This window comes from Saccopteryx bilineata, chromosome X (assembly GCF_036850765.1).
Source record: "Saccopteryx bilineata isolate mSacBil1 chromosome X, mSacBil1_pri_phased_curated, whole genome shotgun sequence".
In the NCBI taxonomy this organism is placed as follows: Eukaryota; Metazoa; Chordata; class Mammalia; order Chiroptera; family Emballonuridae; genus Saccopteryx; species Saccopteryx bilineata.
In genome coordinates, this window is record NC_089502.1 from 96,388,067 (window position 1) to 96,414,675 (window position 26,609).

General features: G+C 38.7%; 1 protein-coding gene across 2 annotated transcripts in view; it reads right to left on the minus strand.

Moving 5' to 3' along the window:
* The window catches only part of DIPK2B (divergent protein kinase domain 2B), a 58,119-nt gene extending 43,203 nt beyond the window's left edge, over nucleotides 1-14,916 (minus strand). For both annotated transcript variants that reach the window (XM_066250049.1, XM_066250048.1), the window contains exons 1-2: nucleotides 14,642-14,916; nucleotides 4,838-5,102 (exon numbers count right to left, since the gene is read on the minus strand). In XM_066250049.1, coding sequence (XP_066106146.1) covers nucleotides 4,838-5,102; nucleotides 14,642-14,874 — 498 coding nt within the window. In that variant the 5' untranslated portion in view covers nucleotides 14,875-14,916. The remainder of the gene's footprint in view (nucleotides 1-4,837; nucleotides 5,103-14,641) is intronic.
* Nucleotides 14,917-26,609: the final 11,693 nt, after the last annotated feature.

Here is a 26,609-nt window from a genome sequence, read left to right on the forward strand (position 1 = left end):
GAAGAGTCTGGTAGTTGAGATGGGAGAGAGACACATGGAGGATATGTGTTTCCCTCTAATTAGCCACATGTTACTGAGGTTAGTTGCCTCTTTACACTTGGCAAAATAGCAGAGGAAACCTTCTTTGTGGTTTTTAGAACAAGCACATCATGATAAACTGGGTGATGTTCTTGGCTGTGGTTCTGTTTGTAGACTAATTTGAGCTCTAAAATATTACCATCTGAATAGTGCAGCTTTTATGCAGCTTCTATATGATAAAAGTCACGGTTTTATTAGCATGAGTGCTGCACGCATGCACACACACACCGACACACACATAGAAGGGCACGAGGATGCATACACATTCATTGTGTTGTTTCACCCTCTTGCTAATTGCTGACCCTGATTCCTTGGTAGCCCCTTGCTTCAGTGTACTGCCTGAGGCTCAAGAAATTGTCCTTAATACAAAGCTTTGGCCCTGCAGGAGGGGAACCACAGACTTCCTGGTTCAGCCTCTAATGGTGACAGCTGGAGCTTTTTATCTAAGTTGACCTTATTTATTCATAAGCAGAACTGACAGTCAAGGTCCCTCCTGCCTTCAATTTTCTTTTATTTATTTATTTTTTGTTTCCCCTCTCTTCTCTTCCTTTCTTCTTCTCTGAGCAAAACTTGTGGTTTCTTCACGCAAACACACACCAACACACATGCAGATACGCACACTTGAGGGCTCTAGCCTAGATCCCTGTTGGAAAGTGGCCTTTGAGGAAATCAGGGAAAACCTACTTAAGTCATGTGCTAAGAGAGTCCCTGGAGCTGGCCCAAAAGATAAGCACAGGGTCATTTGGTATGAGTTGAGAGATGAGACAAGTCTCCCTACTGCTCATTCTATAATAGCTCTCCAGTTGGTTCCTGAAACTCCCATATAAATAGATTATCATAATTTTCAAACCAGAAAATAGAATTCACGTTCAGCCAAATCTGAAATGAATGGTAACTTAGAAATAAAATTTCAACTCATATTCCACCTGAGATCATGACAAAGGCTGCTTGCTTAAAACATTATTAAGAAACAGCCACATCTGGATTTGTGGGGGAAGAATGCAAGGATGTATTAAGATTGTCTGAGAAGGTCATGAGATGGAGATGGACTAGTGAGAGCATTACAATATTGGCTTTATAGGCAAATAGTTTCTCAGAGTGCTAACAGTGATATGGTGCTGGATGTAAAAATCCTGACATGAATTAAATTATTAGATTAGCTGTCCATCACCTCTCAGGGGTCTAAAGGAATAGAATAAGAAAAAATTTTAAAATGGCTTGTTCTTTATTTTTTAAATTGAGGTACAATTCACATAATATAAAATTCACCATCTTAACTATTTTAAAGTGGACAGTTCAGTGGCTTTTAGGATACTCATAGGGCAGTGCAACTATCACCACTAACTCCAGAATTTTTTCATCATCCCCAAAAGAAACCCTGTACCTATTAAGCAGTCACTCCTAATTCTTTATTTCCCTCAGCCCCTAGCAACTACTAATCTGATTTTTGTCTCTATGGATTTGCCAATATTGGATATTTCTTAAAAATGGAATCATATAATATTTGTCCTTTTGTGTTTGGCTTCTTTTATTTATATATTTTTTTCAAAGTTAATCCATGTTGTAGCTTAAATTACTACTTCATTCCTTTTTATGACTGGATAGTATTTCATTGTATGGATATAACATATTTTGTTTATCCATTCATTATTTGGTAGACATTTGGGTTGTTTCCAGCTTTTGATTATTATGAATAGTGCCTTTATAAATATTCACATGTAAGTGTTTGTTTGAACACCTGTTTTCAACACTCTTGGGTAGATAAGTGAGTTTTTTTTTTTCTCCCACCTTTGTTGATGGTGGATCTATTTGAAATCATCTGATAGGTCACTTTTGTTAAGAAGGAAAGGGAAGGAGTTTGGGTGAAGCCTAGGAAGGAAAGGGTACAGAGCACCTTGGTCATGCTGTGGAATCTTAAGGGCCAAGAGTCTCTAGAAAGGAGGACAGGAGAAAAAGGAGATGGTGTCAAAACGGGATAGCAATGACCTTGAGCTTGGTGAATGGAAGACTAATGGGGTTTATCTAGAATTTATAAAGTGATTGTTGATATCTTTCTATTTTTTATAATAAAATGAAAAATCTCTTGTGGGGATGAAAAGATGGATTAAGAAAGGGCCAAAAAAAGTGAAAATGGTTATAGCTTTGCCTGTGTTTTAACAAGATGTTGTTGATTGATGCATTTTTGACAGAAATAAGGAAAGCTTGTTTAGTTGCTGTTAATACAAGATAACAAAGTTGATAAGAGAAAGTTTTAGCACAACAAACTAAAAAATGAGTCCCTCTTATTACAATAACACTGTGCCCTGCATTTCTACGGCTATGGACTTTTTCTAAAGCATCATCATCTCTAAGAGCTCATTAGGATGAATGAATCAGGTAGAACAGGCATTATTCACTGCCTTTTGAGAAACAGGAAATCCAAGTACCCAACGCAGTGTCTGGTCATAGTAGGCATTCAATCAATATTTGTTAAATAAGTGAAGCAGAGTCATATCAAGTCAAAGAACATCAGAGCTGGGGAAGCATCCAGAAGCTTTCCTCACATTCTATTCTTACAGTAGGGATGTCTGAGCAGAGTAGGGAAGCTTGGGCTTAAATGCAAGGTCAATTGGTCAGTCAGTAGATAAAGGACCCAAGTCAACAGTCTATCCTTTTTTCCCATACAAAGAGTCATCATAATATCCACTACATTAGTTTCTATTGGTTTATGTTCTTTTCTGTCTTCACTACTGGTCCATGCTTCTAAGGGAGAAGCTTGTGTTTGATTAATTTTGTAAGATGTAGCACACTTGTGGAAACTTGTCGAACAGATGAGCAGGATCTGTAAGCTCTCTACATTTCCTGGGTCTCTGCTTCTTCTCGTTCTGATACAGTTTTTGATAGCAGAGGCAGGACTCAACCACAGTTCTAAGCCCCAGGGATCTTTTGCCTGTGTCACAATGTCTATACTCATTAAGGCAGGTGACACTAGATGCCTGTGAAAGGTTGCTTTGGATTTGCCAGGACCTTGGAATAATCCCTACTGTATTGATGTGTCTAGAAGATGAGGGAATGAGAGAGTTTTCTTTAGTTCAAAGCCTAAGGCTAGCTGATCTACTTTATGTGGAATTTCAAGTGTATCTTGCACACCGGGAAGTTCTGTCCTTTGTTACGTTCCATATCTCAGGTGGAGGTGTTCCGGAACCAGTGCTTGGGGAAAACTGTTCCCCTCAGCACTGGGACCTGACAACAATGGTAGTGGAAAGATGTGATGGAATTTTCAAGGGGTTCTGAAACACTTCTCTATGTATCTTGTTTTGCATTTCTTGAGGCCTTCCATTTGTTCTTGAAGACATATTTGAGGCAAAGCAGAAGAGGTCTCATATTGGTTCTTCTTATGCCCCTATAACAGTGAGGCCAGCCTGAGAATGGCAGATGGAAGGTAATCAGGCCGGCACTGGAGACCTTGTCTACAGGCACAAAAAGAAAGGAACATGGACTTATACCTACAGTGTGAACCATGGTTTAAACTCTGGTGTCTGTCCTTTGTTTCTGTCTAATGTTGAGCAGCCCCTCATGGGGTCCTTCTTACCTGATATTTCATTTCCTGTGTCCTAGAACATCTTCTAGATCCCTATGTTGGATCCTGCCACCTTTCTACCCTGGGATAACTAGGCTTTCCCTGGCTTATTCTCTTGCTACGCCATGCCACTAAGATTCACAGAGTACGGAGACCAAAAGAACTACACTGGAAAGCTCAAAGTTGGATGATGACTATGTTAGCAGCAACTTTAGTTCTGATTTCAAAGCAGTTTCCACAGAATCTAAGAGCAAAGCCAGATGGTCTTGTCACCTGAATGAGATATCCAAGCATTAGTGGTTCTTCTTTGCTCTCAAAGGGGCCAAAGGAAGTTCTGAATGCATGGAAGTCACCCAGGCAGCCTTAGGTGCCAACGTGAAGGGGTAAATGGCCTGGGAATTGTGAGAAGCAGCCTTAGCATCCCCTCTTGAGGGGGCAAGTTCAATTCCTTTAGCCTCATCATGGCAGGGTGGTTGGGTGAGTCTCTTCCTTCCCATCTTTTTTGAAGATAATTCTCCTCAGTCCTCAGGGGTACATCTACTGCCTTAGATGATGCAGTGGAATGTGTGGGAAGGTACAAGGCTGTGCTGGTCTGGGTGAAGAAGGGTGACATTACAAACAGTAGTGCAGGAGAGGACCAATGCAATATATGACAACACTGCCAATGTGTTGAACTTCTATGGGTGACCCTTTCATGGGAATCGGTTGGCAAGTGGAAAGAGGGAGCTGTATTACCAGACTCCACTTCAGTAATAACTGAGGCTTTGTTTTTCTTTACAGTGGGAGATCAATGAGTGATCTAATTTTTAAAGTGGACTCTCTGGATGGTGAAACAGGGTGTATATGAAGGGTAACAAAGGCCCCCCAAGAAGGTTATAGGTGAGTTAAGCCCTGTCAGGGGAGAAGAATGGTGAAGTTCATCCTGTCATATCCTCAGGCTAGAAGTGGAAGCTAGGTACTTCTCCCCAAATATTTGCTGCGGGTCACATCAGAGAGAATGGAGGATGACAATGGGTAGTGTCCTTATGACTAAATTTTGTTTAGTTCCTTTCTTATCACAAGTCACTCTGTTTTATGACATTGTTTTGTCTTACTTTAGATAGATCACAACTCCCTTACTCCAGAATGAGATGTGAGATGGGAATAGATACTTCCCCCATATTTCCTTTTTGTCTGCAGCCACATGACCAGCACACTTACCTGCACCAGGTCTGGTGTGAGGCGTTTGGCCTGCAACCATTTTTGGAACCTTACTGTTTTCCTCAGGACACGCTCAATGCTGCAGGTCTTTGGGAGTGCTGCAGAGGCACAGATTCTCCTGTCCGAGATTTCATTCTGGTGTTTGCTGACCAGCCTCGAGATCTCCACTGGGCGCCAGGTTTTGGAATCATCTGAGTAATTTGCAGGGTAAGAAGGCAAGTAGTCCAGAGGAAGTTCAGGATGAGAGGACAGCCAGTTGTCAAACCTGGAAGAAGAGCCCTTTTAGAATTCACCTGGGAGATGGAGGGATGAAGAAGAGGCCAAGCAGGGACTGACTAGTCAAAACACAGCCAGATCCAGAAGCCAGCAGAGCTCTGGGGGGCAGCAAGACAGGGGACAACATCTCCTCTGACCCATTTCTCATTTTTAGACTGAGGTACTCTAAACTCTTTGTGAGAGGACTACTTTTGTTTCCTCAAACTTAGAGAAGTATATACACTGCTCACAAAAATTTGGGGATCAGGGCCCTGGCCGGTTGGCTCAGTGGTAGAGCGTTGGCCTGGTGTGTGGGAGTCCCGGGTTCGATTCCCGGCCAGGGCACACAGGAGAAGTGCCCATCTGCTTCTTCACCCCTCCCCCTCTCCTTCCTCTCTGTCTCTCTCTTCCACTCCTGCAGCCAAGGCTCCATTGGAGCAAAGTTGGCCCGGGCACTGAGGATGGCTCTGTGGCTTCTGCCTCAGGCACTAGAATGGCTCTGATTGCAGCAGAGCGACGCCCCAGATGGGCGGAGCATTGCCCCTTGGTGGGCATGCCGGGTGGATCCTGGTCAGACACATGCAGGAGTCTGTCTGACTGCCTCCCCGTTTCCAACTTCGCAAAAATACAAAAAAAAAATTAGGGGATCAGGGAACATGCAGATACTCCAGTACTTACAGCCTTTTGCATAATGCCTTTCACCAATGAAATAAAAGCTGATTTTGCATCTCATTTGAATAATCAAACAACTTTCTTTGACTTGTCATTTGCTTTTCTGATGTTCTTGTTCAATAAAAAAATAAAATGTTTCTTTTTTTATCACTTCATACTCATTTTGAAATATCCCCTAATTTTTGTGAGCAGTATATATGATGTTGGAATAGGTGAAGGAGGTGCATGCCAGACAAAACTTTATCTTCTTGATATTACTAGCACAGAGGTACTAGCCATGGCTCTGAATTTCTCCATGTAAAGACGGCAGCTTTACACATGCTGGTATCTTTTATTCTTCTAACACACCATCTCCACTTTACAGATGCAGGAACTGAAGCTTATAGAATTTAAGTTCCTTGGCCTAAAGTCAGACAATATGTTGCTAAACAGGAGTGCAAACCTAGTGTGCTCTGTCATAAAAGTCCATGATCTTTCTCTTTCCCTATACTGGTTGCAGAAACAACTGGTTCCACTTTCTGACCATAGCTAGGTCTTGGAAGTACAGTTCATAAAGAGGCCTGAACTGGGGAGACTACTGACTCTCCATATCCAAACCCAAGCAGCCACATAAATTTTGCTTTAAGTCCAAAGATTTAAGTCATTAGTACCAACCAAGTTACAGGGAATTTGAAACGGTCACCAAATTCAACAGTGTCTGGAATCTAGGAGGTATGTAATTCCACACAATGGTCTGGTCAGTCTTTAGCACTTCCTAAGGGAGAGGCACTGGACTATTACCATCCTAAATTCCACCTTGACCCTTTTCTTCAGTCATTTCTCCAACTATATGTAGACATTTCCATCAGGAAAGAATGTTAAATCTTTCCTGATGGAAATGCCTTTTTCCATAGTAAATCTTTTTCATGATTTATGCATAAAAAATTACTAAGGTAATATTTACCTTCACTATTATTAATAATTGAGGGTTATACTAAAAACTAAAATTATGCTTATAAGATACATTAAATATTTAATTTAAATAAGCATCTTTGAGTTCTTATTTTTTAGTATTTTTGGGCTAAAGTTTTAGAAGAATTAACATTTTGATTAGCCCTAAACCCTTGATTGTTTTGTTTCCTCACTTATATGACACAACTTTATCCTGAGAGACTGCAAGCTTTTCAAAGAAAAGGATCTAGCAGAAACAGTTGTTAAGCACCTTCTACAATTCAGGATCATTAAAATGGCCATGGAGTTAGGCACAAGGAACATTGCTGAAAATCTATTTTAAAGGACAAAACACTGTGAACTTGCAATAAGTCAATTTTACTGGAATTTTCAGGACTACCATGGTAAATGGTAAATGATTTTTTCTTCTGGGAGGATAAGAAAGGGCCTAGGTCTCTGAGGCAGGCCTGTCTGCCTGTTTCCTGCAGCACTTCCTCTCATGGAGGTTCAGCTTTCCCCACTCCATGTGTCCCCACACAAAGGACCTATGGCTAAGGATTTACAACTAGGTGGTTGTCTTAGATCATGTTTATAGCAATACATATTTATAAAACACATGTGCCAATCATTTTACTAAATATTTTAAATATATTAATTCAATTAAACCTTTTAAGAAACCTGTGAAATCGGTACTGTTATTAACTATACAGATAAAGAAACTGAGGCATAGAGATATTAAGTAATTTGCCTGAAGTCACACAACCAAGAATTGAAAGAAGCAACATTCAAGGCTCCAGAGCTTGCAATTGTAACCATTTTGCTATTACTTAGTCTTCTATCATCCATTTTATGAATTAGCTCTTGGGAACAGATTGGTGACACTATTGGGGATTACAACCAGCAGGTCCTTAAAGATTATTTTGATCTTGTCCCCTTTTCTATCATTTTGAAGATAAGAAAACTGAAGGCTACTTGTCTGAGGAGTTACTGACATTAGTGGCAGAGGGAAGCTGATCTCAGGGCTCCTTGTCCTTTCTTTTGTTTCTACCTTCTGAGGAGGCTTTGATGAGAGGACAGCCCTGCCTTAGTAGGTGACGTGTAATGGATGCCTGGTGCATGTTTAGCCATGGCTCAAGGTGTCCCATAAGGACCAATTGAAGACAAATAGGTTTACAAGCCACATTTCTCCCTCATTCAAAATGGTAATAAGTTTATGGCATTGAATGGAAAAATAAAACTTTGCTTACCTACTTTAATGATTAGAAGAATGTCAGTGAGAAAATGGACCCTGCTTTTTATTAACTGAACTATATCCACTTTTATTATTTTATTAATTTATGTACTTTTATCCATTTTTATCTCATTCCAAGATATGTTAATATCCTGCAATTTGGAAAATCACAAAACAGAGGCAGCATCCTAATCTTTCCTTTGAACTGAGATCATGGACATATTTTAAGTGAGACAGGCCAAGTCCTCATTGGGTTGAAATATGGACAAGCAGGATCATAGTTTCACAGAGCTGAAAGGAAGCATAAAGGGTGTATGGTCCAGTCACTACCCTCCTCACCCAAACCTCTCAAGATGGAGGACAGGGTGAGTGTGTGGGGGAGAGTGACAGCCCTGAATGAGAATAAAATGCCCTTTTCTCTTGTATACTTCTTATGCTTGCATCCAGTCGAACACTAAGTCCGTAGACAGCGTTCCTAAATATTTCTTGCTTCTTTTTTCTCTTCTTCATTTTTCATCTCTGCACAGAACCCTTAAAACATCAGCATCTTCCCAAAGCTCCCAGGACACAGTTCATACTTCTTAGAGCAGTTCATAATGCTCTTTCTAGGCCCATCTTTTGCTATTCCCCTTACAGGCTTGCTTTGGTCTCACCAAGCCACTGACCATCTTAGCTAAGCTACATCAGTTTGGGCCTCTGAGTGTCCACTGACCTTATTATGTTCTGATCCTTTTGTCTAAGACACTTTCTTCCTCTTTCTTGCCTGGATAATTTGTAACTAACCCTTTAAAGACCAGACAGGTATCATCTCTTCTGATTCACTCCCTCATTTCTGAGATGAGATAAAAGTTTCCTCTTATATGCTCTCATGACATCCTGTGTATTTTCTTCTATTTTAAAAAAATCAATTAAATTTATTATAAGTGATATTGGTTAATAAAATTATATAAGTTTCAGGTGTGAAATTCTATAATACATTATCTGTGAATTGCATCATGTGTTCACCACAAGTCAAGTCTCCTTCCATCATCATTTATCTACCTTAGCCCTTTTCTACCTCACCCACCCCCTTTCCCTCTTGCAACCCCCACATTGTTGTCTGCGTTTATGAAGTTTTTTTCCTGCTTAATCCCTTCACCTTTTTCACCTAGTCTATCGACCAACATCCTTGCTGACAACTGTCAGTCTGTTTTTCATATCTATGAGTCTATTTTTTTGGTTTATTTTGTTTATTAGATTTTATGTATAAGTGAAATAATATGGTACCTGTCTTTTTCTGACTGGCTTATTTCACTTAGCATAATTCTCTTCAGGTCCATCCATGCTGTCTCAAAAAAGTAAAATTTCCTTTCTTTTTATGGCTAAATAATATTCCATTTCTATAATTTTCACACATTACCACTGGTTTATGTCTCCATCTTTCCAATAAAAATTAAACTCCTCAGTGCCTTGTAGAGTGCTTGACACTAAGTTAGTGCCAAATACATTTTAGTTGGGTGGATGGATGGATGGATGGATGGGTATTTAAATGTATAGATAGATAAGTGAGTAGAGGAATACATGGAGGGCTAAATGGATAGGATTCACAGAGTTATGGTTAGGGAAAGAATGCATGAAAAGATGTCTGGGTGAGTGGCTGGATGGGTGCATGGATGGATGGATTATTTTGCCATAAGCTCTGGGCTTTGTAGCTCCCAATACCTTGAATTGATTTGAGAAAGTGAATTAGAAAAATAACTACTATCATCTTCTGAGATAAAGGAGATAGGCAAGGGCAAAGGAGAAAGGAAGGCAAAATTAAGCCTAATGATTTATTATTTTAATTTGAGCCTTCTACTACTCAGAAGTATTTAGACTTTTTTTTTTAGGAATTTCACAGTGGGGTTGGAGATATAAGACCATGTGGGTACAATAGTGAAGGTAAAGCAAGGTATTCCTCCTAGTAAGAGCCCAGGAATTCCTAGGAGTGATTCTGACCAGAAATACTGCCACTAAGTTCTCTTCCCCTCCTGCTTCCATCTTTTACCTGCATGTATACAAATACTGATCAATCAGATTCTGATAGATCTTGCCAGTTGATGTGATCACTTAAGATTTCACATATAGGTATACTTTCAGTGGGAAAAATATGTCAATCAGTTTTATTCATTTTTCTAGTTTTCCTTAACTTTTTGTTCAAGATTTGAAAGTCAATATGGAATGCATGGGAAAATTGATACTGAAAACATTCAAATGTTCAAAGTTCAAAGGGTGAGAATAGGAAACATCAGATTCATTATTAACATTCTCGACAAGGAAAAAATAAGGGAAAGAAGAAAAGGTGACATTCATTTGCCAATTATGTGTTTCCAGCCTATCCAGCTAGCCTGGAAAGTTCATTATTCATTTGTTGCTGAACCACAAGTATTGTCTAATCCTTAGTGAATACTAAGCATGAGGCACTCATGCTTACCTGACTATAACATTTCAGCCAAATGCCTGAGAGTTTTTGATGGGCTTTCTCCCAAGGTGTCATCATAGTCATTTTTCAAAGTGGAGAAAAGTTTGGAGATAAACAAGAACAAGATGAACCATTAGAAAGAGAAGCAAAGGATTAGAACTTGTAGACAATTTAGCAAAGAAGAAATACAAATGGCCAATAAACCTGGGGGAAAAAGGGTCTCAACCTTGAAGAAATACATATTGAAACAGGAGTAATATTAAATATTTGTGATTGTGCAAAAAGTAAGCTCTGTAGGTAGAGGTTTACATTTGGATATTTATCTATCATCTGAGTCAAAAATATAGTTTATTTTAGAATTCTATATATAATCAGTCTATACATAGAAATCCAAAAAATCCTATATTTTTGACACTGAAATTCCACTTTTAGGAGTTTGCAATAGGAATTAATTATTGATATATACAGAAGTCTAGCCACAAGGATGGTCAACATAGCACTGCTTATAAAAGTGAGAAAAAAAACTGGTCTTAGAATAGTGGATTAGTTTAATAAATTTTGATTGATGCAATTGAATTTTATGAAACCACTAAAAATTAAATTGTGAAGAATAATTAATAATGTGCAAAAATGTTCTTAATATATTGTTAAATAAAGTTTCACAAAAGAGTATACATAATATGATCACTTTTGTTGAAAAAAATTTAACCTAGCCCTGGCCGGTTGGCTCAGTGGTAGAGCGTTGGCCTGGCGTGCAGAAGTCCCGGGTTCGATTGCTGGCCAGGGCACACAGGAGAAGCGCCCATCTGCTTCTCCACCCCTCCCCCTCTCCTTCCTCTCTGTTTCTCTCTTCCCCTCCCGCAGCCGAGGCTCCACTGGAGCAAAGATGGCCCGGGCGCTGGGGATGGCTCCTCGGCCTCTGCCCCAGGCGCTAGAGTGGCTCTGGTCTCAACAGAGCGACCACCCGGAGAGGCAGAGCATCGCCCCCTGGTGCGCAGAGCGTTGCCCCCTGGTGGGTGTGCCGGGTGGATCCCGGTCGGGCGTATGCGGGAGTCTGTCTGACTGTCTCTCCCCGTTTCCGGCTTCAGAAAAATACAGAAAAAAAAATTTAACCTATACTTAAGAAAAGGTGGCAAGGATATACACCAAAATCTTAAAAAATGGGTGATCTCTTGGTGGAGGAATTAAACGCGATTTTTATTTTGTGTTTTCTTTAATCAGTATTTCCTGATAATTCTATTTTTTTATTATTATTAAGTGAGAGGTGGGGGGCAGAGAGACAGACTCCTGCATGCACTCTAACTGAGATTCACCCTACCTGGTGATGCTGTGCCCATCTGGGGCTGCTGCTACATTGCTCGGCAACTGAGCTATTTTAGCACTTGAAGTGAGGCCATGGAGCCATCCTCAGCATCTAGGGCCAACTTGTTTGAACCATTCAAGCCACGGATGGAGTTGGGGAAGAGAGAGAGATAGAGAAAGAGAAGGGAAAGGGATGAAGAAGCAGATGGGTGCTTCTCCTGTGTGCTTTGACCGGGAATAAACCTGGGACTTCCACAACCATCCAGGGCATAAAACTTCTAAAATAAACAGATATTACTTTGAAAATAAGGAAAAAATTATTTGCAATGTAGATAAAAGGACTATTAAAAAGTTCACATACTCAAACCCACTCACTGTGTCTCTCTGCTTTTTCTGTGATGAGGAATGTGCATTTTCAACACAGAAAGCTCGAAACCTCAACCCGCCTCACTGGTGGTTTCCTGCTTGCATTTGCACACTCCACTTTCAGGCACACATGGAAAATAAGTTCTGAGGGAGCTTAAGTAATATCCTGAACTTGAATGGCACGCAAATCTATTTTAGGAAATGTTTCCTTGAATTCGTCTAATACCTGACTGATGAGAAAAACTTCATTTATTACCATTTTGTGAAGAGTCAACTGTAGGATTCATATACCCTTTGTTTACTTATCAGGAGGAGGGTGTGAACCTGAAGCTCTTCCTTACCTGAATTCCTCAATTTCCTTCCCTCCCATATTAAAATTGGTCCATATTCTCACTGCTTCTTTTCTCCAAAGAATCAGCCCCACTTTACTTGTGCTCTTGATCTTCTCCATATGATTTCTTAGGTGGAAAATCTTGAGCACTTTTGACATCTCCACCTTTACTTCCCCTCACATTGATAGAGTTGGTCAATGAAATGACTCTCTAGCTGAACCTACTAACATCTTTTCCTGTCTTGCTTTTCTATCAATAACCTTTCTTCTGCACTAAGGGAACTGGTTGGACAGCCCCTGCGAGCATCACTGGTCTACCCTGTATACTTCTTTCCATAAGGTCTTTTCGAAACGAAGGTGTCATCTTGTTTCTACCACACTTAACTCCCTCACCATTGCTTGCAATAAAACTTCCCCAATTGTGTTGTGTGTGTGTGTGTGTGTGTGTGTGTGAGGGGGGTTGAGTTAAACTTTTTAAATGTCTTAAAAAAAAGCCTAATAAGAAAAGTCCACATGCACTCTATACAACATCTACCATCTTGCAAAAGAAATTCAACACTTTTTATTGATTTTTTTTACTTGTTCTTTCTATTTAGTAGCTAGTTGAATAATCAAATATGCCTTGGTTAATACAGATTGGAAATAAAATTATTGTAAACGAATATCTTTTGTTTAGCCACCAAATCTTACACATTGAGATAGGTTCTCATAGTTGGGCAGAGGAGAAGTGGCCTATTACAAAGGATCTTTGGTATTGAAGTATGGGAACCACTGGTCCACAAGTTAAAGTCCCAATTTGTGGGCACAACAATCAAGGCTCCTTGCACCATCTGACTCTTTTAAACCTTCTCCTTCTGCCACATCTTCACATACACCTCATGCTCCAGTCACTAAATGCTTTTCACCTCTTCCCACACTTCTGGGTCTTTGTTTAAGCTGGTCCTTTTACCTAAGCCTTTCCCTTCCCAGTAAATTTCAGCTCATCCTTTAAGGCCTTGCTCAGAATGCTTTCCCCTGGAGAAGCCTTTCCCAAGATCCCAAGTGGAATTAATATCCCCTTCCTCAGATGTGGCACATATACACTATGGAATACTACTCAGCCATAAGAAATGATGACATCAGATCATTTACAGCAAAATGGTGGGATCTTGATAACATTATAAGGAGTGAAATAAGTAAATCAGAAAAAAACAAGAACTACATGATTCCATACATTGGTGGAACATAAAAATGAGACTAAGAGACATGGACAAGAGTGTGGTGGTTACCAAGGGTGGGGGGGGAGGGAGGACATGGGAGGGAGGGAGGGAGAGAGTTAGGGGGAGGGGGAGGGGCACAGAGAACTAGATGGAGGGTGACGGAGGACAATCTGACTTTGGGCGAGGGGTTTGCAACATAATTTGATGACAAAATAACCTAGACATGTTTTCTTTGAATATATGTACCCTGATTTATTAATGTCATCCCATTACCATTAATAAAAATTTATTAAAAAAAAAATATCCCCTTCCTCGAACTCCCAGAAGTCCTTTACACTTCACTTCTGGCCTGCATCACACCAAGTCTTATGCTACTTGTAACATAGCTCCCTCCTCTTAAACTCCAAGAGGGCAATGATCAAAGTTATAGCAATGTTATGACAGCATCTGCTGGGCCTTGGCTATAGTAAAAGCTCATTGACTGTGTGTTGACAGGTTTGAATTCCAAAGTATGATCCCATTCTTTGGTGAGAGCCATTTGCATCACAATTTACTAAACTTGGGTTTTGCTCTGATCAAGGCAACATCTCACAAACAGAAAACTTATTCAGAAACTTTGGAGCAAACCTGAATCCCAGACTTGACCTATTGGATGTTCACCTTGTCAAGTCACTTAATCTTGATATGTCTCAGTTCACTATCTGAATGAGTGAAAAATACTAACTCCCAGTCTGGTTGTGAAGAGTAAATAAAAATAGCAGAAAAATGTCTGTCACATAGTAGGTTTTCTATAAATTTTATTTTCCTTCTTCTTTGAGAAATGGAGTTGATTAATGTCATAATCCTGGGCTACTCCATTCATAGAAAAGAAAACTTTAAACTCTGACTTCAAAAGGATCCTTTGGATTTAGCATTTAGGGCTGGAATTTGGCTTCACACTTTACCCTCTCTCCACCCCAATTTCAACCCATCACTGCTATGATTAAATGGCTTTGTTTCAGCTACCAGTCATAAATTACATCCTGTCTCATTTTCAACAAATTCCTGGACATTCTACATTAAAGGAATAGAATTTTACCTTATTTCTTCTTTAAAAAACTTCTTGCAAATAGATGTTCCAATGCAGGCATTGCATTTATCAAGGCTGAGGAAAGCCCTTCCAAAATTGTTGCTGGTTCTGACTTGGGGAACTAGAGAAGGAGAAAGAGAAGCTGGTGAGGAGACAGAACAACTCAGGGCTGAGAACCAAAGCAGCAGGGACAGCCAGCCTGGGAGGAGGGCAGCAACTTCAATCCTCAGCCGAGGTTCCATCGGGACCCAGGACTTCAGCGGCAGCCTTCAGCTGTCCACTCAGGGCTGTGCAGAGGCAGGCCTTGGCAAAAGAAAGGGGGCTGGCTTAAGGGTGTTGACCCCATTCCAACCTCCCAGATTTCTGTTTGAGGATGCTAAGGAGCTTGGGCTAATGAGGCTGGGAAGGAGGTACGGAAGTCCATGGAGGATGCTGATAACACCGTTTCCAGAGTTACTCTTCCTCTGCCTATGGTGGTTGCCACAGGCTGGGAGGGGCTAACTGACAGATTTTGGGAAGGACAATGGTCAGGGCTTCCCTGTGCAGTCCTTTTGACAAACACAGGATATCCTGGCTTGGCAGGAAAAGTCCATGTAGGATGTACGTCCGACCTGGGTTCCACCTGGGAGTTTCAAAGGATCCTGAGGGCCTCCACCCTCCACTGTTTTAACTCTGAGTCTCTTTCCTAATGGATCTCTCCCTCCCCCACCCCTCTTTCTCTCTCACACACACCAATATCCCCCTGCTCCGCAGTGAATAATTAGACTTGCTCCTTAATCAGACATTCCTCTTTCAATTTGACCATATTTTGGATGTGAAATAACCAGAAGGCTTTGCTATTTAGGGAATAGAAAACCTCAAGTTAGTTCATGCTTCAGTTCCTCTTATTGATCTGAAAAGAAGAGGGAAAAGAACTTGGTGACCTCTGGTTTGATGAAAGGAACACCAAAAAGATCCCTCCTCTTGAACCCAGCTGTGTTCAACCCTTGCCCCTCACCCCCATGTCTGAAAGTCCCTCTTCCCTTTACCACCTTGCCTCACTCCCTAATGGCTGGCCGGATTTGGTCCAGGATTGCTTTCCTCCTAACACTTAGATAAGGTCCACAGCATGGAGTAGACAGGAGTGTTAATTTAGAAATAGAGAAAGCCTATGAGGACCAAATCTGGGAAGGCAGGTTTAGACCCAGAGAAGGAGAAAATGGAGATAAGAAAGGGCCAGGCATGGTCTCAGGAGAATTGGGGAGTTTTGCTAAAGATTAGTGGAAAAAGCAGGATAATGGAAGTTCAATGATGGTTAAGCATATGCTTATTAGCCAGTTGTATATCTTCCTCATTCAAATGTCTGGTGGCATTTATTTTTTATTGCTGAATTGTGAAAATTCTCTGTACATTTTAGATACTAGTCTTTTGTTGGATATTTGGCTTACAAATATTTTCTCCTAGGCAGAAACTTGTCTTTCATCTTCTTACCATTGTTTTTTTCAGAGTAAAAGTTTTTTATTTTGCCCTGGCCGGTTGGCTCAGCGGTAGAGCGTTGGCCTGGCGTGCAGGAGTCACGGGTTCGATTCCCGGCCAGGGCACACAGGAGAAGCACCCATCTGCTTTTCCACCCCTCCCCCTCTCCTTCCTCTCTGTCTCTCTTTTCCCCTCCCACAGCCGAGGCTCCACTGGAGCAAAGATGGCCCGGGCGCTGGGGATGGCTCTGTGGCCTCTGCCTCAGGCTCTAGAATGGCTCTGGATGTAACAGAGCAACGCCCCAGAGGGGCAGAACATTGCCCCCTGGTGGGCATGCTGGGTGGTTCCCGGTTGGGCGCATGCGGGAGTCTGTCTGACTGCCTCCCCGTTTCCAGCTTCGGAAAAATGAAAAAAAAAAAGTTTTTTATTTTGACAAACTCCAATTTGTCAGTTTTTCCTTTTATGGTTCATGTTTTTAGTATCAAGTGTAAGAACTCCTTGCCTGACTCTATAAGTCTCAAAGGCTTTCTCTTATGGTTTCTTATGCTTTAAACATTTTATAGTTTTATATTTTACATTTGAGTCCATGATCCATTTTGAATTTTTGTATGAGATGTTGTTAAGTCAAGGTTCATATTTTTGCTGATTGAAGTCCAATTGTTTTAGCACTATTTGTTGAAAAGACTATCCTTCTATTGAATTGGTTTTACACCTTTGTCAACAACAGTTTTCTGTATTTGCATGTGATTATATGGTTCTCTATTCTGTTCCATTGATTTATGTGCATATTCTTGTCAATAACACACAGTCTTATTATAGCTGTGGAATGTCTTGAAACTGGATAGATTGATTTCTCCTACTTTCTTCTTTTTCAAAATTATTTTAGTGATTCTAGTTCATTTGACTCTCCATAAAAATTTTAGAATACACTTGCTGTTTTTATATAAAAATCTTGCTCAATTTTCATAAGAATGGAATTAAGTTTGTATATCAATTTGGTTAAATTTATTCTTAAGTATGTTATTGTTTTTGATGATTTTGTGAGTGGGATTCTTTTTTCCTGGGTATTTTGTTGTTAATATATGGAAATGCAACTGATTTTTGTGTATTTATTTTGTATCCTGAAACTCTAATAAATTTGTCAATTAGTTATAACAGTTTTTTGGTGGAGTCTTTAGGATTTTCTTTTTTTGTTTGTTTGTTTGTATTTTTCTGAAGCTGGAAATGGGGAGAGACAGTCAGATTCCCACGTGCGCCTGACCGGGATCCACCCGGCACGCCCACCAGGGGGTGATGCTCTGCCCACTAGGGGGCGTCGCTCTGTTGCGACTAGAGCCACTCTAGCGCCTGGGGCAGAGGCCAAGGAGCCATCCCCAGCGCCCGGGCCATCTTTGCTCCAATGGAGCCTCACTGAGGGAGGGGAGGAGAGACACAGAGAAGGAGAGGTGGAGGGGTGGAGAGGCAAATGGGCGCCTCTCCTGTGTGCCCTGGCCGGGAATCGAACCCGGGACTTCTGCACGCCAGGCCGACGCTCTACCACTGAGCCAACTGGCCAGGGCCTCTTTAGGATTTTCTATACATGAACTCATACAGTCTGCAAATAAAGACAATTTTACTTCTTTTCTGATTATAATGCCTTTTATTTCTTTTTCTTGCCTGACTGCTCTGGTTAGGACTTCCAGTAGTCCTATGTTGAATAGGAGCAGTGAGAGTGGGCATCCTTGTCTTGGTCCTAACCTTAGAGAAAAAGCTTTTCAACTTGTACTGTTGAGTATAATGTTAGCTATAGGGTTGTTATATATAATCTGTATTGAATTGAGAGTTATTTCTTCCATTCCAATTTGTTGAGACTTTTTTTATCATGAAAGTTTGCTGTACTTTATCAAATGCTTTTCTGCATTTTTTCTTCCACATTTATTGATTTCCTTATGTTGAGTCATTCTTGTATCACAGGGATAAATATTACTTGATGATGGCATATGATCATGTTAATGTATTGTCGAATTCAATTTGCTAATATTTTACTGAGAATTTTTGCATCTATATTTATCAAGGATATTGGCCTGTAGTATACTTTTCTCAAGGTCTTCTTACTGAATTTGGTAGCTTCATGAAATAAATTTGAAAGTGTTGCCTCCTTTTCAATTTTTGGAAAAACTTTAAATAGGATTGGCATTAGTTCTTTAAATGTTTAGTAGAATTCATCAGGGAAACATCTGGTCCTGGGCTTTTCTTTTTTGTGAAGGTTTGACTACTGATTTAAATCTCTTTACTCATTATTGATCTGCTTAGCTTTCCTATTTCTTCATGATTCAGAATTGGTAGGTTGTACGTGTCTAAGAATTTATCTATTTCTTCCAGGTTGTTAATTTGTTGGTATATAATTATTCAAAGTAGTCTCTTATGATCCTTTGTGTTTAATGTCTCTTTCATTTCTGATTTTATTTATTTGAGTCTTCTTTTTTCTTAGCCTAGCTAAAAATTTGTCAGTTTTATTTATCTTTTCAAAAGCCAGCTCTGAGTTTTGTTGATCTTTCCTATGGTTTTTCTGGTCTCTACTTCATTTATTTCTACTCTAGTCTTTATTTCCTTTCCTTCTGCTTATTTTGGGCTTAGTTTGTTCTTCCTTTTGAACTTCTTTTAGTTATAAAGTTAGGTCATTTATTTGAAAACTTTCTTTTTTCTTAATGTAGGCATTTATTGCTATAAACTTTTCTTTCAGAATTGTTTTTGCTGTATCTCATAATTATTGATATGTTGTGCTTCCATTTTTATTTGTTTCAAAATATTTTTCAATTTCCTCCTTTATTTTTTTCTTTGACCTATTGGTTATTCATGAGTTGTTATTTCATTCCCATACATTTGTGATTTTTCAAGTTTTCTTATTATTGATTTCTAGTTTCCTATCATTGTGGTCAAAGAAGGTACTTGACATGATGCCAATCTTTTTAAATTTTCTGATATTTGTTTTGTGGCCTATTATATGATCTATCTTGGACAATTTTCTGCATGTGTTTGAAAAGAGTATATATTCTGGTGCTGTTCAATAAAATATTCTGTAAACGTTTGTTAGGTCCATTTGGTTTAGCGTATGGTTCAAGTCCAATGTTTCCTTGTTGATTTTCTGTCTAAATTATTTGTCTGCTGTTGAAAGTGAGGTATGTAATTTTATGGTATTACTGTATTATTGTTTATTATTCCCTTCAGATCTGTTATTATTAACATAGTTATGTGTTATGATAATGGATACATGTATATTTATAATATCTTCTTAATGTGTTGACCTCTTTAACATTACATAATGACCTTTTTTTTTTGTCTCCTGTCACCATTTTTTGGCTTAAAGTCTGTTTTGTCCAATATAAGTACAGCTACCCTTGGTATTTGGTTTTTACTTGCATGGAATTTTTTTTTCTATCTCTTCACTTTGAGCTTATGTGTGTCTTTAAAGCTGAAGTCAGCCTATTATAGGCAGCATATATTTGCTTCATTTTTTTTTCATCCAGCTACTCTATGTCTTTTGATTGAAGAATTAAATCCATCTACATTTTTAGTAATCATTAATAGGTATGGACTTACCAATGCTATCTTATTAATTGTTTTCTGGATGTTCTATAGTTCCTTTGTTCCTTTCTTCCTTCTCTTGCACTTCTTTTCTGAACTGATGATTTTGCATTGTGATATGCTTTGATTCCCTTTCTTTTATCATTTGTAATCTGTATAGGCTTTCCACTTTGTGTTAACCATGAGGTCTATATAAAACATCTCATAGATATAACAGCCTATTTTTTGGTGATTGTACTGAACTTCAATTGCACCAAAAACTCCTCTTTTGTTCTCGCTTTTAATATTTTTTAATTTATCTTATTTTATTTATTCATTTATAGAAAGGAGAGAGAGGGAGAGGAGAGAGAAAGAGAGAGAGAGAGAAGGGGGGAGGAGCAGGAAGCATCAACTCCCATATGTGCCTTGACCAGGCAAGCCCAGGGTTTCAAACCGGCGACCTCAGCATTTCCAGGTCGACGCTTTATCCACTGCGCCACCACAGGTCAGGCTGTTCTCGCTTTTAATGCTTTTCAAGTCAACAGTTCATCAGTTTTATGTTGTGTATTCATTAACAATTATGATAGCTATAGTTATGTTTTCATACACTTGTCCTTTAATCTTTATACTAAACTGAAGCGGATAACAAATCACCATTTTACAATATTGAAGTTTTCTGTATTTGACTGTATACTTACTTTTATCAGTATGTTGTACATTTTCATAGCTGAGAAATCCACTAATAGCCTTATGGGATTTTCTTTTTAAGTTACAAGCTTACATTCTCTTGATGGTTTTAAGATTTCTTTTCTTTTCTTTTTGACAATTTTACTATATTGTGTTTTGGAGAAGATCTTTTTGAGGTTCTTTGGTTGTCTCTGAGCTTTGTGAACATGGATATTCAAATCTATACCCAGATTTGGGAAGTTTTGAGTCATTATTTCTTTAAATAAGCATTCTGTCTCTTTTTTCCTCTGCACATCAATAATTTGCAAATTCATTTTTTTGGTTGGTATCCCATTTAATCTTTCTTTTCTCTCTCTCTCTTTTCTTCTCTAGCTGGGCAATTCCAGGGTTCTTGTCTCCTTTTTTTTTTTTCGATTTTATTTAGAAAATTAAATTTAACAGGATGACATTGATTAATGAGTGCATAGGTTTCAGGTAAACACATCTATAGCATTCGAACTGTTGATTACGTTGTATACCCATCACCCAAAGACAAATCATTTTCTGTCATCATATATTTGTCCTTCTTTAGACCCCTCTCCCCATCCCCACTCCTAAATCCCTCTCCCCCTGGTAACCACTTCACTTTTATCTATGTCCACGAGTCTCAGTTTTATATCCCACCTATGTATGAAATCATATAGTTCTTATCTTTTTCTGATTTACTTATTTCACTCAGTATAATGTTGTCAAGGTCAATCCATGTTGTTGGAAATGTCACCACGTCATCATTTCTTATGCTTGAGTAGTACTCCATTATATATATGTACCATAACTTCTTTATCTGGTTCTCTATTGAGGGATACTTTGGTTGTTTCTATGTCTTGGCCATTGTGAATAATGCTGCAATGAACATGGGGGTGCATGTGTCTTTATGTAATAATGTTTTCAAATTTTTTGGTGTAGATACCCAGTAGAAGGATGTCTGGGTATTATGGTAGTTCTTAATTTGTTGATATACCATCATACTTTCTTCCATAATGGCCAGTTTACATTTCGACCAGGAGTGAATAAAGGTTCCTTTTTCTCCACAGCCTCTGCAACATTTGTCATTGCCTGTCTTGTTGATAATAGCTAATCTAACAGGTGTGAAGTGGTATCTCATTGTAGTTTTGATTTTTATTTCTAGAATAGCTAGTGAAGATAAGCATATTTTCATATATCAGTTGGCCATTTATGTCTCTTTGTAGAATTATCTGTTCAAGTACTCTCCCTATTTTTTATTTGGATTGTTTGCTTGTTTGTTGCTGAGCTTTTTGAGTTCTTTTTATGTTTTGTATATTAACCATTTGTCAGAACAGTTGTTTGCAAATATCATCTCCCATTTAGTTGGCTATTTGTTTTGTTATCAGTTTCTTTTGATGTGCAGAAGCTTTTTAGTTTGACATAGTCCCATTCATTCAGTTTTGCCTTAACTTTCCTTGCCTTTGGGGTCAAATTCATAAATTGTTCTCTATGGCCAAGGTCCATGAGTTTAGTACCTATGTTTTCTTCTATGTAATTTATTGTTTCAGATCTTACATTTAAGTGTTTGATCCATTTTGAATTAATTTTTGTGCAGGGGGATGTTCTTGTATTCTAATTCAGACTATTTCTTCTGTTTGATCCATTTTGCCATTTTCTGCTCTCTCTTGCAGAGAGTATTCTATGCTCTGAGACTTTCTGCTTGATTCTTTTTTAAGATTTCTGTCTCTGTTAAAATTTTTGTTTTGTTCATGTATTGTTTTCTGCTTTCTCTAAATTGTCATTCTGTGTTGTCTTGTAGCTCATTGAGATTCCCTAAAAGAGGTATTTTGAATTATTTATTGGGTAAATTGCAGATCCTCATGTCTTTGGATGGTAACTGAATTATTATCATGATACTTTAGTGGTGTCACACATTCTTGATTTTTTTCTTTGAAGTTTGTGTTATTGTCATTACATTTAAATTAGCAATTCCTCCTTCAGTCTTTACTAACTGCCTTCAGGTGGGAAATACCTTCCATTATTCCTGCAAGAGATTCTGAAACTTTCTCAGACCTCCTATGGTTACACTTGCTCCATGCTTCTTGTTCCCTCTTGTGGCAGAGATTTTAAGCTTGTATATCTTCTCTCGAATATTGAAACATACCAAGCCAAGTGCTGACAACCTAGCGTTCACTCCGTTTTTCCAAGACTTCACTAAAACTTAAGTTCTGTGGTCTCTCTCGCCCACATATTTTGACCAACTTTCTGCTCACATGCCAAATCTTGCTATTGCTGCCATCATTGGGAGGGTACACAGGGAGCCAGCCATATTATGTGTGGTGAAGCCGAAGGAGTGTTGGGGTGTCTTTGGGAGAGATTTGCAGGTGAGGCAACTCCAGTGGCTCATGGAAAGGCTTCTTGGTGCATTCTGTAATGCAGTTAGTAGGATCTACATCACTTTAGTGTCTTTTAAAAGCTCTATGTGCTGCTTTCCCTGCTTCTTCCAATCCCCCAGTTCTGCAGTGATTCAGTACTCTGAATTGCACAAGAGAGAAAAGAGCATTTTTGGCTGAGTCTCTTGGTACAGGTAGGGACTCCAGATGCTCACTCACATACTTTCCTCTGTGGGAAAAATCATAAGTCGAGAACTCTCTTGGCCCTAAGCTGTGCCACTTTGGGAGAGGGATGATGTGAGTCAAGTCGAACTTCTCTACTTACCTTCTTCAATGTGTCCAGATTTCTATTATTATTATTACTATTATTATTATTATTATATTATTATTATTTTGCTCCAGTGGGGTGCTGGAATTTCTCTGCTAGTAACCTGGATTTCCACAAAGGCTCTCTGGTCTGCAGGTACTTGCCTAAGATTGTTTTCCAGGGAATCCTGGAATGTGGCCGAGAGTTCATGGGCCACTGAAGGGTCCACAGCTAGGACTAAGGTTTGTATACCTATTATTGGATACGTGGGTGGGTAAGACTTCTGCCTTGGTGTAGGATGCTGGCTCCCACAGGTCAAACAAAGGCACTTTTGTTCGTAGGTGGATGCCAAATAGTTGTTGAGAAGGACAACATTAATGAGGGATGCCTTATTCAGTCATGATACTGACAGCACTCATTGCGTCTTGGGTTTGGCTTTAGTTTCATCCTGTGAGATATTTAAAATTTGAGAGTATTAATTATAACTTCTGTCATATGCAACTTTTATAAGCATATATTTATCTCATGCATTGATAAAAAGTACAGAAACACTGAACAAGATACAGATCCAAGTACAGAGCTCTGGGACAGATTCTGGTTTAGTCCTGAATTTCCAGCATCAAAGGCAACCCCTTAATCTTAAAAAAAAATCAGTTGATCACTTAGTTAGACATTTCATATGAAGTGTTTAAGATAAAATCTCAGGAATTCTATTTATTTGGCTATTAGATTAAAGGACAACTTTTGAGGTTAGAGGGTTTGGAAACACCTTGGAGGCAGACCCATACATATCATATATGCGCACGCACACACACACACACACACGTTCAGAGATTTTATTTTTTTAACTTAGTTAACTTTAATATTTTCTTATATCATTTAATATACTTCTTTTTAAATTATTTTTATTTATTTATTTTTATATTTATTCATTTTAGAGAGAGGAGAGAGAGAGAGAGAGAGAGAGAGAGAGAGAGAGAAGGGAGGGAGGGAGGAGTAGAAAGCATCAACTCCCATATGTGCCTTGACCAAGAAAGCCCGGGGTTTTGAACCGGCGACCTCAGTGTTCCAGGTTGATGCTTTTACCCACTGCACCACCACAGGTCAGGCTTTAATATACTTCTATGAGTCCATTTGTAAGTAATGCATTACATTATTATATAGAGGTAGCATGGTTTATGTAACATATCTGCTGTTGGCATTTTGGTTGCTGATGAGTAGAATTTTGACAGATATAAAACCTGAAAATAGTGGAAAAGCATTCTTTCTCACTTCCAGAATTCCATGGATTTTAAGAACACCATCACTTTATTTATTTATTTTTCCTTTTCTACTTTTTTATTGATTTTAATTTATTATGTTTACATAGATAAATTATGTAAGTGTACCACCAGATACATCTCTCCCACCCCCATGGTTCCTTCAACATCCGCCTTGCCACCCTCACCCAACACCCTCCCACCTTCCCTCCAGGATTTGCTATTCTGCAATCTATAAAGCTGTGTTATGTATATATAATTTTACCAATCTCTTTCCCTTCTCACAACACATACTCTCATTCCCTTTCCTTCTGTCCACTTTATCTCTGGTCCCTTTGATCCCACCTCTGCTTCTATTCTGTTCCTTAGTTCACATTGTTTATTGGATTCCTCAAATGATTGAGGTCATATGATATTTTTCTTTCTCTTCCTGGCTTATTTGACTTAGCATAATAGTGTCCAGGTCCATCCATGTTGTTGCAAAAGGTAAGATTTCCTTTATCATGACTGCGTAGTATTCTATTGTTTATATGTACCACAGCTTTTTAATCCATTCGTCCACTGACGAACACTTGGGATGTTTCCATATCTTGGCTATTGTAAACAATGCTGCAATAAACATGCGGGTGCATTTCTTCCTTTGAATCAGTGATTTGGTACTCTTAGAATATATTCCTAAAAGTTGGATAGCTGGGTCAAAAGGCAGTTCGATTTTTAATTTTTTGAGGAATCTCCATACTGTTTTCCACAGTGGCTGCACCAGTCTGCATTCCCACCAGCAGTGCAGGAGTGTTCCCTTTTCTCCACACCCTCACCAGCACTTATTCTGTGTTGTTTTGTTGAGCACCATTCTGCCTGGTGTGAAGTGATATCTCATTGTGGTTTTCATTTTCATTTCTCTAATGATTAGTGATGTTCAACATTTTTTCATCTGCCTTTTGGCCATCTGTATGTCCTCTATGGAGAAGTGTCTATTCATTTCTTGTGCCCATTTTTTGATTAAATTGTTTATCTTTCTGGTGTTGAGTTTTATAAGTTCTTTATAAATTTTGGTTTTTAACCCCTTATCAGATGTATTGGCAAATATGTTCTCCTGTTGTGTGGTTTGTCTTTTTATTTTGTTCATATTGCCTTTAGCTGTGCAAAAACTTTTCAGTTGGATGTCATCCCATTTGTTCATCCCGTCTTTTATTTCACTTGCCTGTGGAGATAAATCAGCAAATATATTGCTGCGAGAGGTAGGTGAGCTTACTGCCTGTTTTCCTCTAAGATGATTATGATTTTATGACTTACACTTAAGTCTTTTATCCATTTTGAGTTTATTTTTGTTAATAATATAAGTTGGTGGTCTAGTTTCATTTTTTTGCTGGTAGCTGTTCAATTTTCCCAACACAATTTGTTAAAGAGGCTGTCTTTACTCCATTGTATGCTCTTACCTCCTTTGTCAAATATCAAATGTCCATAAAGATGTGGACTTATTTCTGGGTTCTCTGTTCTATACGCCTGTTCTTATGCCAGTACCAAGCTGTTTTGAGTACAATGGTCTTGTAGTATAACTTGATATCAGGAAGTGTGATACCACCCACTTTATTCTTCTTTTTTAAGATTGCTGAGGTTATTCGTGTTCTTTTTTGGTTCCATATAAATTTTTGGAATATTTGTTCTATATCTTTAAAGTATGTTTTTGGTATTTTAATAGGAATTGCATTGAATTTTTAAATTGCTTTGGGTAATATAGAAATTTTAATGATGTTTATTCTTCTTATCCTTAAACACAGTATATGCTTCCACTTGTTTGTATTTTCCTTGATTTCTTTTATAAATGTTTAATAATTTTCTGAATACAAGTCTTTAACTTCCTTGATTAAATTTACTCTTAGTTATTTTATTATTATTTTTTTTTTTGTTCTTGCAATAGTAAATGGGATTGTTTTCTTAGTTTTTCTTTTACAGAGTTCATTGTTGGTGTATAAAATGCTTCTGATTTCTGAATATGAATTTTATATCCTGCCACCTTACTGAATTCATTTATTAGGTTCAGTAGTTTTTTGACTGAGACTTTAGAGTTTTCTATGTACAGTATCATATCATCAGCAAGTAATGACAGTTTTACTTGTTCTTTTCCAATTTGGATGCCTTTTATTTCTTCTTTTTGTTTAATTGCTGTGGCTAAGATTTCCAGAACCATGTTGAATAAGACTGGTGAAAGGGGGCACCACTGCCTTGTTCCTGATCTTAAGGGGATTGCTTTTAATTTTTGCCCATTAAGTATGTTGTTGGCTGTGGGTTTGTCAGAGATGGCCTTTTTCATGTTGAGGTATGTTCCCTGTATTCCCACTTTGCTGAGA